At 41.5% G+C, this 16,214-nt stretch overlaps 1 protein-coding gene across 1 annotated transcript; it reads right to left on the bottom strand.

Moving 5' to 3' along the window:
• Positions 1-943: 943 nt before the first annotated feature.
• LOC145537586 (heat shock transcription factor, Y-linked-like) lies at positions 944-2,827 on the bottom strand. The gene is made up of 2 exons (XM_081568280.1): positions 2,181-2,827; positions 944-1,749 (listed from the first exon to the last, which is right to left on the bottom strand). Exons 1-2 carry the CDS (start codon positions 2,691-2,693, stop codon positions 1,018-1,020), a joined length of 1,245 nt encoding a protein of 414 aa, XP_081424406.1. The 5' UTR covers positions 2,694-2,827; the 3' UTR covers positions 944-1,017.
• Positions 2,828-16,214: the final 13,387 nt, after the last annotated feature.

Here is a 16,214-nt window from a genome sequence, read left to right as displayed (position 1 = left end):
ACATCTGAAAGCAGTGTGTGTGATTGTAGCTCCAGAAGCACGGTGTAAGAGAATGGTACTGAAACTACTACGGAAAACAAATATCATGTCTTCAAAGAACTTGTTAACCATCCTGAGGTGCTGCAATCACCAGAGGAATTTATTTTGTCTCCGAGGGAACAGATAAGCAAAATCTAAATATGCATTAGGAAATATAGGGTGGAATCATGGTGGCAGGAAATAAAGGTACGCCTTAAGGAGAGCAGAGCTAAAATGACCCTATACAGTACCACTTGTAAAATACCTATCTTGTGCTGGCCATGGTCCAGTCACTGATTATGTCCTGTAATCGTTGGTATCACAGTGATGGTATAACGGTTCTCCTAATTTTGGACATGCTACAATATTTATATTTTCAAGTATGAAATGAATTTCTAGAATGAAGACAATCTCCTGTCTAATGTCTTAAGACTCTGCTGCTGCTAAGTCACTTCAGTTGTGTGCAACTCTGTGCGACCCTATGGACAGCAGCCCACCAGGAGCCCCTTTCCACGGAATTCTCCAGGCAAGAATACTGGAGCGGGGCACCATTTCCTTCTCTATCTTAAGACTCTACCGATACGTAATAGAATATCATGTAACTGTGAATGCACTAAGGTTCGTACTGTGTAGGTGCACTTGTTTTGATTTTATTTGTATGTGTTCCTTCACCCGTACCCTCCTCATTTAGACACCCATTCATTTCAGCAGGGATGATTTCCCAAATCACTTTACATCCATTACCTCTTTTCCCTTTGTTCTCATTTTCTTGCTTAGAAACAATAGGCTAGGTGCCATTTACCTAGGATGCCTAACGGATGTTTTCTTGAACTGAAGAGTTTATAAAAGAGTGCAGAGAAATAGCCAGACATTGAAATAAAGCCTTAATTTACTCTTCATTGCTTCAAAATAGAAAACAAAACTGTGCAGAGGAACGTGTAACTTTATTGTTCAAATACAAGAATTGTGGGTATTTGTTGACATCTCCCAACGTAAATTTTAATCTTCATTAGGTTCCATAAGCTGATACTTATTTGATAGGTCAGTTTTAATTAGCATGGTTTTCACATAAGGAATATCGTTGATGAATTGACTTGAAAGAGAGGAGGTGGGTGTATAAGCGATCGTTGGCACTGGGGACCTTGAGTTGCCTCTCTGTTGCTGGTTAGGAAGAGGACTGTCATGGGCTGACATATCGCTATACCTGTCTGGAAATGTAGAAGGCTCCACCATCAGTCCAAAAGAACTGCTCCATAATGGAGATACGATGTGGTTCTGAGGAGTAGATGTAGCGGTAGTAGCAAAGTCCTCAACGTGGCCATTTGCTTGAGTGTAGGTGCTATGGAAGTGCCAATTAAAAATGCTCAACTGGTTTAAAACAGCAGGTTGATCTACCACGTTCTGTTCTCTTTGTCTAGCTGATATTGATGGGGAAGGAAAGTCACGCGGAAATAGGGCGCTTGTTTTAGGGACTATCTGGCTGGTATAAGTCTTTTGTGGGAAAGGCACACTTAAACTGGTGGAAGCTGAAAATGGACTCTCTCCACTAGTTTCAGCATGAAAACCAGAGTTACGATCATCTATGTTGACCCTTGCTTTAACATGCTTCTTCTCGTAATCTGGAACTAGTGAAGATTTCGGAAACACATTGCTAATCCCAACTCTTCTTTTCATTCTTCCTAAAAGTTGGGGATAGCCTCTTTTGAAATTTGGATTATGGTAGATCTGTAACTAAAATCAAAGGATACAATTATTTAGTTTTTTATAAACGAAGGTAAAACTGACAAGCAAAGTTAAACTATAAAAATGTATTCCTTTAATGATGCCAATTAAATAGAATCAAAGACAACACCTCCATTAGTAGTTTTAACACCTTACATGTTAGAAACAAGTATGCTCCTCAACTAAAAAATATGTTGTATATATACAGTAAATACCACTTAAAGTAGCTTGAGGACATGTATCTGATTTCAAGTTGCTAGGAGAGTGTATTAAGTATCAAATATTTTAACCTCCAGCTGTTCTCAACTTCAAAAAATAAAACGTGTTCAACAGTTTGCTATCTCAATTTTAAATTCGGTTTTAGCTACATATGTGAACATGCTTTCTAAGTCACATGATTTAATGTTACATATTGACAGTAAGTGGAAATTTTGGATTACCTTGCTCAAAACAGAGACATTGTTTTCTTCTTCCAGAAAGTCAGGGAGTGAAGCAGATCTTTGAAAAGTTTGTCGCTTTTTACTAAACCCATAAAGTTTAAGCTGGCTAACTAAACTTTTCATACTATCAGTTTCAAATATTCTGAAAGGGGCCTTTCTTTCCAAGACTTCTTTCTTGAAGAGTTCTTCGTTGATCACTATAGAAGTGCCACTCTCATCCCACCAAATAGATTCAAACTGATCACTTTCAACTATAGCCCAGAGTTTTTGTGGAAAAGTGAGGGAAAGAAAATCATTCCACTCATTTCTTTCAGAGACAGAAAATGTGTAGGGTGGCCTTTTTATCCCAGCTTCCTTAGACAAAGCCTGGAAAGCATATTCTTCAATCATAGATCTCAAAACTGAGTCCCCAGTAAGTGTGTAATCACACGAAGACGATCCAATGGAGGTTTTGGAACCACTTGATACATCGTTACGAAGCACATCTTGAATTTCTGAAGGAATGTGTGCCATCTCAGAGAGATCTTTCTTCAGATACTTTTCTCATTTGTCTGACTTTACACACTCTAACTTCAAATGCTGCTTGGCTGGCGTACAGAGATAAACTCTCAAGACCATCAGCATGGTTCTCAAAGTCAAAAAGCTGTGACCTCACAAAGTCACTGGTCTCCTAGCAATTGAAGAGTAGCGCTGACATCATAAAGTCACTGGTCTTCTAGCAATTGAAGGGCAATGTTCAACCAGTGTTTACTTCTACATCAACTTAAAATAAAGGCTGCTTGCATAAACAGTAACCAAAAACATGAAACCTGCAAAATGTCATTGCTAAAGAATTTCTACACAGAAAAATCACATCAATAAGTCTACTTGGTTCCTGAAATAAAAGTGATTGATCACCCTTCTATACACATATTCTTAACATTCAGGACTGTTACCAAACCAAACATGGGTCTGCTCACTTCTATGCAATGAAGTCAATCAACTGACTGTGGGTTTCAGTGAAAGCAAGTGTAGTGTTTATTTTATGACCTTGCACAGAAGTGTTTATATTATGCAGAGTAAAATAGTCAGGCACGGAAAGAAAGACTCATTTTACTCTTAATTATTCCAAAATAGAAATTGGCCCTATGAAGATGAATATGTAACTTTTTTCTTCAAATAAGAGAATTGTAGGAATTTGTTGACATCTCCCAACATTAATTTTACACTTTGGTATCCTCCATAATCCAACACCTATTTGGTACATCAGTTGTATTAGGACAGTTTTCAAATAATGAAGATGGTTGATGAGTGGATCTTGAAAGAGAAGCAGCAGATGTGTCAGGGATCTTTGGCACTGGGAAAACTAAATTGCCTGACTGTTGTAGTTTAGGAAAAGGACGGTCATGGGCTGACATGTTACCATACCAACCTGGAAAGGTAGAAGGCTCCACCCTCGGTCCAAACTAACTGTTCTGTAATGGACATAAGGTGCGGTACGGAGAAACAGAAGTAGACATAGCTGCAAAATTTTCACTAGAGCCATTTGATTTAGTGCAGCTGCTATGTGAAATCCCATGACAAATGCTCAAGCTAGATTGTGGGATGGGGAGGGAGATGGGAGGGTACTCCCAGAGGGAGGGGATATATGTGCCTCTATGATTGATTTATTTTGAATTCTGACAGAATACAGCAAAATTCTGTAAAGCAATTTCTCTTCAATTAAAACAACAACAACAACACCTAAAGCAGCTGCAGATTGATGTATCACAGTATGCTCCTGTGGTCTAACTGATATTTACGATGGAGAAGAGAAATCATTTCAAGTTGGGGCACTTGTTTCAGCAGCTATCTGGATGGTAGAAGGCTTTCGTATGAATGGCACATTTAAACTTGTGCAGGCTGAAAATACACTCTGTCCTCAAGTTTCAGGATGAAAGTCAGAGTTTTGATCATCCACATTACCCCTTGCTTTAACATGCTTCTTCTTATTACCTCGGACTAACGAAGATACTGTAGAGACATCTATTCCCAACTCTTCTTTTCACTCTTCAACAAATGCTAAAGGATCTTCTCTAGGCAGGAAACACAGAAAGGTTGTATAAACTCGAACCCAAAACAGCAAATCAAATGGCAACAGGATCATACTTATCAACAGTTACCTTAAATGTAAATGGGTCGAGTGCCCCAACCAAAAGGCAAAGCATAGCTGAAAGGATACACAAACAAGACCACTGTTTATGTTGTCTACAACAGACCCACCTCCAAACAAGGGGCACATACAGACTGAAAGTGAAGGGCTGGAAAAAAGGTATTCCAAGCAAGTCAAGACCAGAAGAAAGCAGGAGTAGCAATACACGTATCAGACAAAATAGACTTTAAAATAAAGCCTGTGAAAAGACACAAAGAGGGACACTACATAATGATCAAAACATCAATCCGAGAAGAAGATATAACGATTGTAAATACATACGCACCCAACATAGGAGAACCACAATATGTAAGGCAAAGGCTAACAAGCATGAAAGGGAATTTAACGATAACACAGTCATAGTGGAAGACTTTACTACCCCACTCACACCTATGGATAGATCAAGTAAACAGAAAATTAACAAGGAAATACAAACCTTAAATGATACTATGGACCGGTTAGACATAATTGATATCGATATGACATTTCACCACAAAACAATGGGTTTCACCTTTTACTCAAGTACGTATGGAAACTTCTCCAGGACAGATCACATCCTCGGCCATAAGTCCAGCTTTGGTAGATTCAAAAAACCTTGCAATCATTCCAAGCATATTTTCTGACCACAGTACACTGAGACTAGATGTCAACTGCAAGAGAAACACTATTTAAAATTCAAACATATGAAGGCTGAATACCACGCTGCTAAATAAGCAACAAATCGCAGAGGAAATCCAAAAAGATATCAAAATATGCATAGAAACAAATGAAAATGAAAACGCAACAACCCAAAACCTATGGGACGCTGTAGAATGAGTGCAAAGGCGAAGGTTCATAGCAAAAGCGGCTTACCTCAAGAAAGAAGAACCAAGTCAAACAAATAACCTAACTCTACACCTAAAGCAACTAGAGAAGGAAGAATTCAAGAACCCCAGGCTTAGTAGAAGGAAAGAAATCATATAATAGAGCAGAAATAAATGTAAAAGCAACAAATGAGACCGGAGCAAAAATCAGCAAAGCTAAAAGCTGGTTCTTTGAGAAGATATATAAAATTGACAAACCATTAGCCGGACTCATCAAGAAACAAAGGGAGAAGAATCAAATCAACAAAATTAGAAATGAAAATGGAGAGTTCTCAACAGACAACACAGAAATACAAAGGATCATAAGAGACTACTATCAACCCCTATATGCCAATAAAATGGACAACTTGGAAGAAGTGGGCTAATTCTTAGAAAAGTACAACTTCTGAAAACTGAACGAGGGAGAAAAACAAAATCCTAACAAACCCATCACAAGCACGGAAATTGAAAGGGTAATCAGTAATCTTCCAGCAAACAGAAGCCCAGGACCAGACGGCTTCACAGCTGGATTCTACCAAAAATTGAGAGAAGAGCTAATACCTATCATACTCAAATGCTTCCAGGAAATTGCAGAGGAGGGGAAACTTCCAAACTCATTCTATGAGGCCACCATCACCCTAATACCAAAACCAGACAAAGATGCCACGAAAATAAATAAATAAATAAATAAATAAATAAATAAATATAACCGTGGGGCAATATCACTGATGAACATAGATGCAAAAATCCTTTACAAAATTCTAGCAAGCAGAATCCAACAACATATTAAAACGATCATACATCATGACCAAGTGGGATTTATCCCAGGGATGCAAGGATTCTTCAATATCCACAAACTAATCAACATAATACACCACATTAACAAATTGAAAAATAAAAATCATGTGATTATCTCAATAGATGCATAGAAACCCTTGGACAAAATTCAACATCCATTTATCACCAAAACCCTCCAGAAAGCAGGCATAGGAGGAACAAATCTCAACATAATAAAAGATATATACGACAAACTCACAGCAAACATTATCCTCAATGGTGAAAAATTGAAAGCAATGCCCCTAAAGTAAGGATCAGTACAATGGTGCCCACTCTCACCACTCCTATTCAACATAGTTTTGGGAGTTTTGGCCACAGCGATCAGAGCAGAAAAAGAAATAAAAGGAACCCGGATTGGAAAAGTAGAAGTAAAACACTCACTGTTTGCAGATGCCATGATCTTCTACAGAGAAAATCCTAAACACTCCACCAGAAAATTACTAGAGCTAATCAATGAATATAGTAAAGTTGCAGGAAACAAAATGAACACGCAGAAATCCCTTGCATTCCTATACACTAACAAGGAGAAAACTGAAAGAAAACTTAAAGAAACCATTCCATTCACCACTCCAATGAAAACAATAAAATACTGAGGAATATATCTACCTAAAGAAACAAAAGACCTATATATACATATAGAAAACTATAAAACACTGGTGAAAGAAGTCAAACAGGACACAAATAGATGGAGGAATATACCATGTTCATGGATTGAAAGAATCAATATAGTGAAAATGAGTATACTACCCAAAGCAATCTATAGATTCAATGCAATCCCTATCAAGCCACCAACGGTATTTTTCAGGGAAATAGAAGAAATAATTTCACAATTTGTATGGAATTACAAAAAACCTCGAATAGCCAAAGCAATCTTGAGAAAGAAGAATGGACCTGGAGGAATCACCCTGCCTGATTTCAGGCTGTACTACAAAGCTACAGTCATCAAGACAGCGTGGTTCTAGCACAAAGACAGAAATATAGATAAATGGATCAAAATTGCAAGCCCAGAGGTCCAAGCCACGTACCTATGGACACTTTATCTTTGATAGAGGAGGCAAGAATATACAATGAAGACAAGACAATCTCTTTAACAAGTTGTGCTGGGAAAACTGGTCAACCACTTGTACAAGAGGGAAACTAGAACACTTTCTAGCACCGTACACAAAAATAAATTCAAAATGGATTAAAGATCTAAATGTAAGACCACAAAGTAGAAAACTCCTAGAGGAAAACACAGGCAAAACCCTTTCTGACAGAAATCACAGCAGGATCCTCTATGACCCACCTCCCAGAGTAATGGAAATTAAAGCAAACATACGCCAATGGGACCTAAATAAACTGAAAAGCTTTTGCACAGTGAAGGAAACTATAAGCAAGGGAAGAAGACTGCCTTCAGAATGGGCCAAAATTATAGCAAACGAAGCAATTGACAATGAATTAATCTCAAAACTATATAAGCAACGCCTGCAGCTCAATTCCAGAAAAATAAGCGAGCCAATCAAAAAAGGGGCCAAAGAACTAAACAGTCATTTCTCCAAAGAAGACATACAGATGGCTAACAAACTCTTGAAAAGATGTTTAACATCACTCATTATCAGAGAAATGCAAAGCAAACCCATAATGAGGTACCATCTCACACCAGTCAGAATGGCTGCTATCCAAACGTCTACAAACAATAAATCCTGGAGAGGGTGTGGAGAAAAGGGAACCCTCTTACACCGTTGACGGAAATGCGAACTATTAGAGCTACTATAGAGAACAGTGTGGAGATTCCTTAAAAACCTGGAAATGGAACTGCCATATGACTCAGCAGTCCTACTGCTGGGCATACACCCCGAGGAATCCAGAATTGAAAGAGACACGTGTACCCCAATGTTCACCCTAGCACTGTTTATAATAGCCAGGACATGGAAGCAACCCAGATGTACAACAGCAGACGAATGGCTAAGAAAGCCGTGGTACATATACACAATGGAATATTACTAAGCCATTCAAAAGAATGCATTTGAACCAGTTTTAACGAGGTGGATGAAACTGGACCCTATTAAACAGAGCGATGTAAGCCAGAAGGAAAAACACCAATAACACAAACACACACACACACACACACACACACACGCACGGAATTCAGAAAGATAGTGATGATAACCCTATATGAAAGACAGGAAAAGTGACACAGATGTATAGAAGAGTCTTCTGGACTCTGTGAGAGAAGGCAAGTCTGGGATGGATTCAGAGAATAACATGGAAACATGTATATTTTCATATGTGAAACAGACCTCCAGTGCAGGTGCAATGCATGAGACAGGGTGCACAGAGTTGGTGCACTGGGATGACCCAGAGGGATGGAATTGGGGTGAGGGGGTTCAGGATGGGAAACCCATGTACACCCGTGGCTGACTCATGTCAATGCATGGCAAAACCACTACGATATTGTACCATAATTAGCCTCCAATTAAAATAAATATAATAAAAAAAATAGAAAACTAAAAAATATAAAACCAAAAACATGTAACTTTTCTAAACTGCAGCATTCACAGACCATCTTCATCTTGGACTACATGAGGACACCACCTCTATTATTATTTATTTTCTTTAATCCAGCAAAAGAAAGGTCACTCTTATTCCTTTTATCATCACTGGTGTGGGTGTGTCCAACATGCTGAGCTGTGTGGTTGAGAGATTGCTCCGTAGAGGAATCTTTTGGTCTCTATGATATCCCCAGGAGGCAACACTAAGCACAGTCAGTTCTCGAGATGAGGAAAGTGATATGCGCAATGTCACACAACAGGCCAGTCAGCACCACAGCCAGGATTCAGATGGGTCTACCCGACTCACAACCCAGGTCAGTGACCCCCTCACAGGTGACACTGGCCCAGAGTCTGTGGCACCATAGTAATTTGACAAAATGCATCTCCCTGACTCCACTGCCCATGGGGGTGGACATTGTTCCTTATTTTATCTAGTTTTGGAAAGAGGCTAGATGGTTAAATGAAGTTAGAGGGGTGTCAGCTTTCTACTGGAAAGAATAGAATTCATTAGAGGTAACTTTGAGCAGGAAAGAAACTTATTAAAGGATATTAAGTGACTGAGATTTCTGAGAGGGATGGCTGGAGAGACAGCCATGAACAATATAGAGTTTGAGTGCAGGATCTTCTGTCACTCATTGGAGAAGACCCTGATGCTGGGAAAGATTGAGGGCAGGAGAAGAAGGGGATGACAGAGGATGAGATGGTGTGATGGCATCACCAACTCAATGGACATGGGTTTGGGTGAACTTCAGGTGTTGGTGATGGACAGGGAGGCCTGGCATGCTGCAGTTCATGGGGTCGCAGAGAGTCGGACTGGACTGAGTGACTGAACTGAACTGTCACTACCACTGGCTCCAGACACAGTGGCTGTCACTAGTGACATGGCTTATGTCCCTTCCACCTCGTCTAGATTGAATTCTATGCATCAGAACCCAGTTGCACTGCTTTCACCTGTAAGTGTATCCATTGGCTAAGCCTACATTTCATGTGGCTGTACCTAATTGGTCTTAAGTGCCATCTGGATGTATTTGATTGGCTGAGCCTGGGTACCATCTGGGTGCGTCTAATTGATTGAGCCTAGGTCCCATGGTTACGTTCTGACTGCAAGGCAGGTGGGGAAAATGACATCCAGACTGTTTCTAGTGCAGATTCGTACGATGGAAAATTAAAGCAGTGACTAAAAGTCTCCTCACTGCAGACTTGTCCAAAGTCTCTTTATCAGTCAGGTCGGTTTTTCAAAGCTCAGTTCACCCTACTAAGTGAAGCAGAAGGGTTTAGTAAGTCAAGTGCTCTGTGCTCCGCTGTGTTAATTTGCCTAGTCTGGAGCTACATTTCCCAGAATCCCTTTCTTTGATTTTGAGTTCAGTCAATCTGTTCAGTGGCTTAGTTGTGTCCGATCCTTTGCGAGCCCATGGACTGCTGCAAGTCAGGCCTCCTTGTCCATCACCAACACCCCGGAGTTTACTCAAACTCATGTCCATTGTGTTGGTGATGCCATCCAACCAACCTGTCCTTTGTTGTCCCCTTCTCCTCCCACCTTTGGTCCTTCCCAGCATCAGTTAAGTTCAGTTCAGTCTTTCAGTCATGTCCGAGTCTTTGCGAGCCCATGGACTGCTGCAAGTCAGGCCTCCTAGTCCATCACCAACGCCCCAGAGTTTACTCAAACTCATGTCCATTGAGTTGGTGATGCCATCCAACCAACCTGTCCTTTGTTGTCCCCTTCTCCTCCCACATTTGATCTTGCCCAGCATCAGTTAAGTTCAGTTCAGTCTTTCAATCGTGTCCGAGTCTTTGCGACCCCATGAATTGCAGCACACCAGGCCTCTCTGTCCATCACCAACTCTCGGAGTTTACCCAAACCCATATCCATTGAGTCAGTGATGCCATCCAACCGTCTCATCCTCTGTCATCCCCTTCTCCTCCTGCCCTCAATCCTACCCAGCATTAGGGTCTTTTCCAATGAGTCAACTTTTCGCATGAGATGGCCAAAGTACTGCAGTTTCAGCCGGATCATCAGACCTTCCAATGAACACCCAGGATTGATCTCCTTTAGAATGGATTGACTGGATCTCCTTGCAGTCCAAGGAACACTCAAGAGTCTTCTCCAACACCACAGCTCAAAAGCATCAATTCTGCGGCACTCAGCTTTTTCACCGTCCGAATCTCACATCCATACATGACCACTGGAAAAACCATAGCCTTGACTAGACGGACTTTTGTTGGCAAAGTAATGTCCCTGCTTTTAAATATGCTATCTAGGTTGGCCATAACCTTCCTTCCAAGCAGTAAGCATCTTTTAATTTCATGGCTGCAGTCACCATCAACAGTGCTTTTGGGGCCCCCCAAAATAAAGTCTGACACTCTTTGCACTGTTTCCCCATCTATTTCCCATGAAGTGATGGGACCACATGCCATGATCTTAGTTTTCTGAACGTTCAGCTTTAAGCCAACTTTTTCACTCTCCTCTTTCACTTTCATCAAGAGGCTCTTTTGTTCTTCTTCACTTTCTGCCATAAGGGTGGTCTTTCTAATCAGTCAGTCCTTCGCATCAGGTGGCCAAATTATTGGAGTTACAGCTTCAGCATCAGTCCTTCCAATGAACATGCAGGACTGATGTCCTTTAGGGTGGACTGGTTGGATCTCCTTGCAGTCCAAAGGACTCTCGAGGGTCTTCACCAACATCACAGTTTCAAAGCATCAATTCTTTGGTGCTCAACTTTCTTTCTACTCCAGCTCTGACATCCATACATGACTACTGGAAAAACCATAGCTTCGACTGGACGGTTCCTCTGCCTATTCTAAAACCAGCTTCACCATCCGGAAGTTCACAGTTCACATATTGCTGGAGCATGGCTTGGAGAATTTTGAGCCTTGATTTACTAGCGTGGGAGATGAGTGCAATTGTGCGGTAGTTTGAGCATTCTTTGGCACTGCCTTTCTTTGGGATTGGAATGAAAACTGACCTTTGCCAGTCCTGTGGCCTCTGCGGAGTTCTCCAAAATTTTTGGCGTATTGAGTGTAGCACGTTCACAGCATCATCCTTCAGGATTTCAAAATAGCTCAACTGGAATTCCAGCACCTCCACTAGCTTTGTTCCTAGTGATGCTCTGTAAGGCCCACTTGACTTCATATTCCAGGATGTCTGGCTCTAGGTGAGTGATCGTACCACTGTGCTTATCTGCGTCTTGAAGATATAGATATAGATATATACAGTTCTGTGTATTCTTGCGACCTCTTATTAATAGCTTCTGCTTCTGCTAGGTCCCTATCATTTCTGTCCGTTATCGAGCCCATCTGTGCATGAAGTGTTCCCCTGGTAACTCTAGTTTTCTTGAAGAGATCTCTAATCTTTCCCATTCTGTGGTTTTCCTCTATTTCTTTGCATTGATCGCTGAGGAAGGCTTTCTTATCTCTCCTTGCTATTCTTTCGAGCTCTAATTCAAATGGGAATTACTTTCATTCTGTCCTTTGTTTTTCACTTCTCTTCTTTTCATAGTTATTTGTAAGGCCTCCTCAGACAGCCATTTTCCTTTTTTTGCATTTCATTTCCATGGGGATGGTCTTCAGTCACGAACTTCCGTCCATAGATCATCAGGCACTCTGTCTATCAGATCTAGTCCCTTTAATCTATTTCTCATTTACGTTGTATAATCATAAAGGATTTGACTGAGGACAAACCTGAATGAGATGGAATTGCCAACGTCCGCTGAATCATCAAAAAAGCAAGAAAATTCCAGAACAACATCTATTTCTGCTTTATTGACTATGCCAAACCCTTTGACTGTGTGGATCACAATAAACTGTGGAAAATTCTGAAAGAGATTGGATTACCAGACCACTTGACCTTTCTCTTGAGAAATCTGTATGCAGCTCAGGAACAACAGTTAGAACTGGACATGGAACAACAGACTGGTTCCAAATACGAAAAGAAGTACGTCGGGGCTGTATATTGTCCCCCTGCTTATTTAACTTATATACAGAGCACATCATGAGAAACCCTGGGCCGGAAGACACACAAGCTGCAGTCATGATTGCTGGGAGAAATATCAATAACCTCAGGGATGCAGATAACACCACCCATATGGCAGAAAGTGAAGAGGAATTAAAACACCTCTTGATGAAAGTGAAAGAGGAGAGTGAAAAAGTTGGCTTAAAGTTCAGCATTCAGAAAACTAAGGTCATGGCATCTGGTCCCATCACCTCGTGGCAAATAGACGGGGAAACAGTGGAAACAGTGTCAGACTTTATTTTGGGGGGCTCCAGAATCACTGAAGATGGTGACTCTCGCCCTGAAATTGAAAGACGCTTACTCCTTAGAGGGAAAGTTATGACCAACCTAGCCACAATATCAAAAGGCAGAGACATTACTTTGCGAAAAAAGGTCCGTCTAGACAAGGCTATGGTTTTCCAGTGGTCATGTATGGATGTGGAGTTGGACTGTGAAGAAAGCTGAGCGCCGAAGAATTGATGCTTTTGAATTGTGGTGTTGGAGAAGACTCTTGAGAGTCCCTTGGACTGCAAGGAGATCCAACCAGTCCATCCTAAAGGAGATCAGTTCTGGGTGTACATTAGAAGGACTGAGGTTGAAGCTGAAAGTCCAATACGTTGGCCACCTCGCGTGAAGAGTGTACTCATTGGAAAAGACCCTGATGTTGAGAACGATAGCGGGCAGGAGGAGAAGGGGACGACAGAGGATGAGATGATTGGATGGCATCACCGACTCGATGGACGTGGGTTTGGGTGAGCTCCAGGAGTTGGCAATGGACAGGGAGGCCTGGCATGCTGTGATTCATGGGGTCACAAACAGTCGGACATGATTGAGCGACTAAACTGACCTGAACTGAACTGACTAGAGGAACTTTTTTTTTTTTTTTGACAAAGTAATGCCTCTGCTTTTTAATGAGCTGTCTAGCCTGCTCATACCTTTTATTCCAGGGAGCAAGCATCTCTTAATTTCGTGGCTACCATCACCATCTGTATTGATTTTGGAGACCAACATATTATTTGTCACTGTTTCCTCTTCTATTTGTCAAGAAGGGATGGGACCAGATACCATAATCTTAGTTTTCTGAATGTTCAGTTTTAAGCCAAGTTTTTCAATGTCCTCTGTCACTTGCATCAATAGGCTCTTTTGTTCATGCTTTCTGCCATAAGGGTGCTGTCATCGGCATATCTGAGGTTATTGATATTTCTCCCGGCAATCTTGATTCCACTTTGTGTTTCCTCCAGCACAGCGTTTCTCATGAGGTACTCTGCATATAAGATCAATAAGCAGGGTGACAATATATAGCCTTGATGTACTCCTTCCTGATATGGAGCCAGTCTGTTTTTCCATGTCCAGCTGTAACTGCTGCTTCTTGACCTGCCTACAGATGTCTCAGGAGGCATATCAGGTGGTCTGGTATTCTCATGTCTTGAAGAATTTTCCACCGTTTGTTGCGATCCACACAAAGGCTTTGGCGTAGTCAATAAAGCAGAAATAGATGTTTTCCTGGAACTTGCTTGCATTTCGTTGGTCCAGTGGAGGTTTGAAATTTGATCTCTTGTTCCTCTGCCTTTTCTAAATCCAGCTTAACATCTGGAAGTTCATGGCTCACAATCTGTTGAAGCCTGGCTTGGAGAATTTTGAACATTAAGTTGTTAGCATGTGAGATGAGCGCAATTGTGCAGTAGTTGAGCATTATTTGCTATAGCCCTCCTTTGGGATTGAAAACTCATCTTTTTCAGTCCTGTGGAAAGATTTGCTGGCCTACTGAGTGCAGCACTTTCACAGCATCATCTTTTAGGATTGGAAATAATTCGACTAGAATTCCATCACCTCCACTAGCTTTGTTTGTCGTGATGCTTCCGAAGGCCCACTTGACTTCACATTCCAGGATGTCTGGGTCTAGGGGAGTGATCAGATCATCGTGTTTATCTGGGTCCTGAAGATCCTTTCTGTATTATGCTGTGTATTCTTGCCACCTCTTCTTCATATGCTCTGCTTCTGTTAGGTCCATGCCATTTCTGCCCTTTATTGTGCCCTTCTTTGCATGAAAAGTTCCTGCGTGTAAAGTTGGTCACTCGAACTTTCTCAACGAGAACTCTCGTCTTTCCCATTCTATTGTTTTCCACTATTTCTTTGCATTGATCGCTGAGGAAAGCTTTCTTACCTCTCCTCGCTTTTCTTTGGATCTCTGCATTCAAATGAGTATATCTGTCCTTTCCTACTTTGCCTTCCGTTTCTCATCTTTTCATAGCTGTTTGTAAGGCCTCCTCAGAGAACCATTTTGCCTTTTTGCGTTTCTATTCCTTGGGGATGGCCGTGATCCCTGCCTCGTGTACAATGTCATGAACCTCTGTCCATAGTCCTTCAGGTACTCTTTCTACGAGATCTAATCACTTGAATCTCTTTCTCCCTTCCACTGTGTAATCGAATCACAGGGACTTGATTTAGGTCATATCTGAATGGTCCAGTGGTTTTCCCTACTTTCCTCAAGGTAAGTCTGAAATTGGTAATAAGGAGTTCATGATCAGAGTCACAGTCAGCCCCACGTCTTGTTTGTGCTGACCTATACAGCTTCTCCCTCTCTGGCTGCAAAGCACATAATCAATCTGATTTCAGTATTGACCCTCTGGTGATGCCCATGTGTAGAGTCTTCTCTTGTGTTCCTGGAAGAGGGTGTCTGCTGAGACTGGTGCAATCTTTTGCCAAAACTCGCTTAGCCTTTGTCCTGCTTCATTCTGTGCTATAAGGCCAACGTTGCCTGTTACTCCGGGTCCTTCCTGGCTTCCTACTTTTGCATTCCAGGCCCCTATAATGAAAAAGACATCTTCTGGGGGTGTTAACTCTAGAAGGCCGGGTAGATCTTCATAGAACCGTTCAACTTCAGCTTCTTCAGCATTACGTGTTGGGGCGTAGACTTGGATTATCATGATATTGAATAGTTTGGCTTGGAAACGAACAGAGATCGTTCTGCCCTTTCGGAGATTGCATCCTAGTACTGCATTTCAGGCTCTGTTGTTGACCATCAAGGCTACTCCATTTCTTCTAAGGGATTCCTACCCACAGTAATAGATATAATGGTCACTTGAGTTAAATTCACCCATTCAGGTCCATTTTACTTTGCTGATTCCGGAAATGTCGATGGTCACTCTTGCCGTCTCCTGTTTGACCACTTCCTATTTGCCTTGATTCAGGGACCTAACATTCCAGGTTCCTTTGCAATATTGCTGTTTACAACACCGGACTTTACTTCCATCACCAGTCTCATCCCCCACTGGGTGTTGTTTTTGCTTTGGCATCTTCCCTTCATTCTTTCTGAAGATATTTCTCCACTGATCTCTAGTACCATTTTGGACACCTACTGACCTGGGGAGCTCATTGTTCAGTGTCCTGTTTTTATTTCTGTTCATGGGGTTCTGACAAGACGTGGTCCACTGGAGAAGGGAATGACAAACTACTTCAGTATTCTTGTCTTGAGAACCCCACGGACAGTATGTAAAAGTTCCGAGGTAGAATTGACCAAAAGAGTAACTTGAGAGAGGGTTTGAAAGTGGAAAGGGAGCAGCAGTCTCTCCTCTTGCAAGGGTGCTGTGCTTTGATGTGGTGACAAGTAGGTGCAGACATGCCTGCAGGCTCTGGCGTGTCCTTGCTGTCGTCTGGGATGCATCC

Source organism: Giraffa tippelskirchi, chromosome Y, assembly GCF_054371585.1.
Source record: "Giraffa tippelskirchi isolate mGirTip1 chromosome Y, T2T-mGirTip1v1.2.pri, whole genome shotgun sequence".
Taxonomy (NCBI): Eukaryota; Metazoa; Chordata; class Mammalia; order Artiodactyla; family Giraffidae; genus Giraffa; species Giraffa tippelskirchi.
This window is presented reverse-complemented; position numbering and strand designations above follow the sequence as displayed.

Coding starts and splice junctions, on each gene's coding strand:
- LOC145537586 (XM_081568280.1), bottom strand. CDS start 2,693: ATGGCACACATTCCTTCAGAAATTCAAGATGTGCTTCGTAACGATGTA. Junction 1,750..2,180: donor ATGTCTCTGTTTTGAGCAAG/GTAATCCAAAAT, acceptor CTTTGATTTTAG/TTACAGATCTACCATAATCC.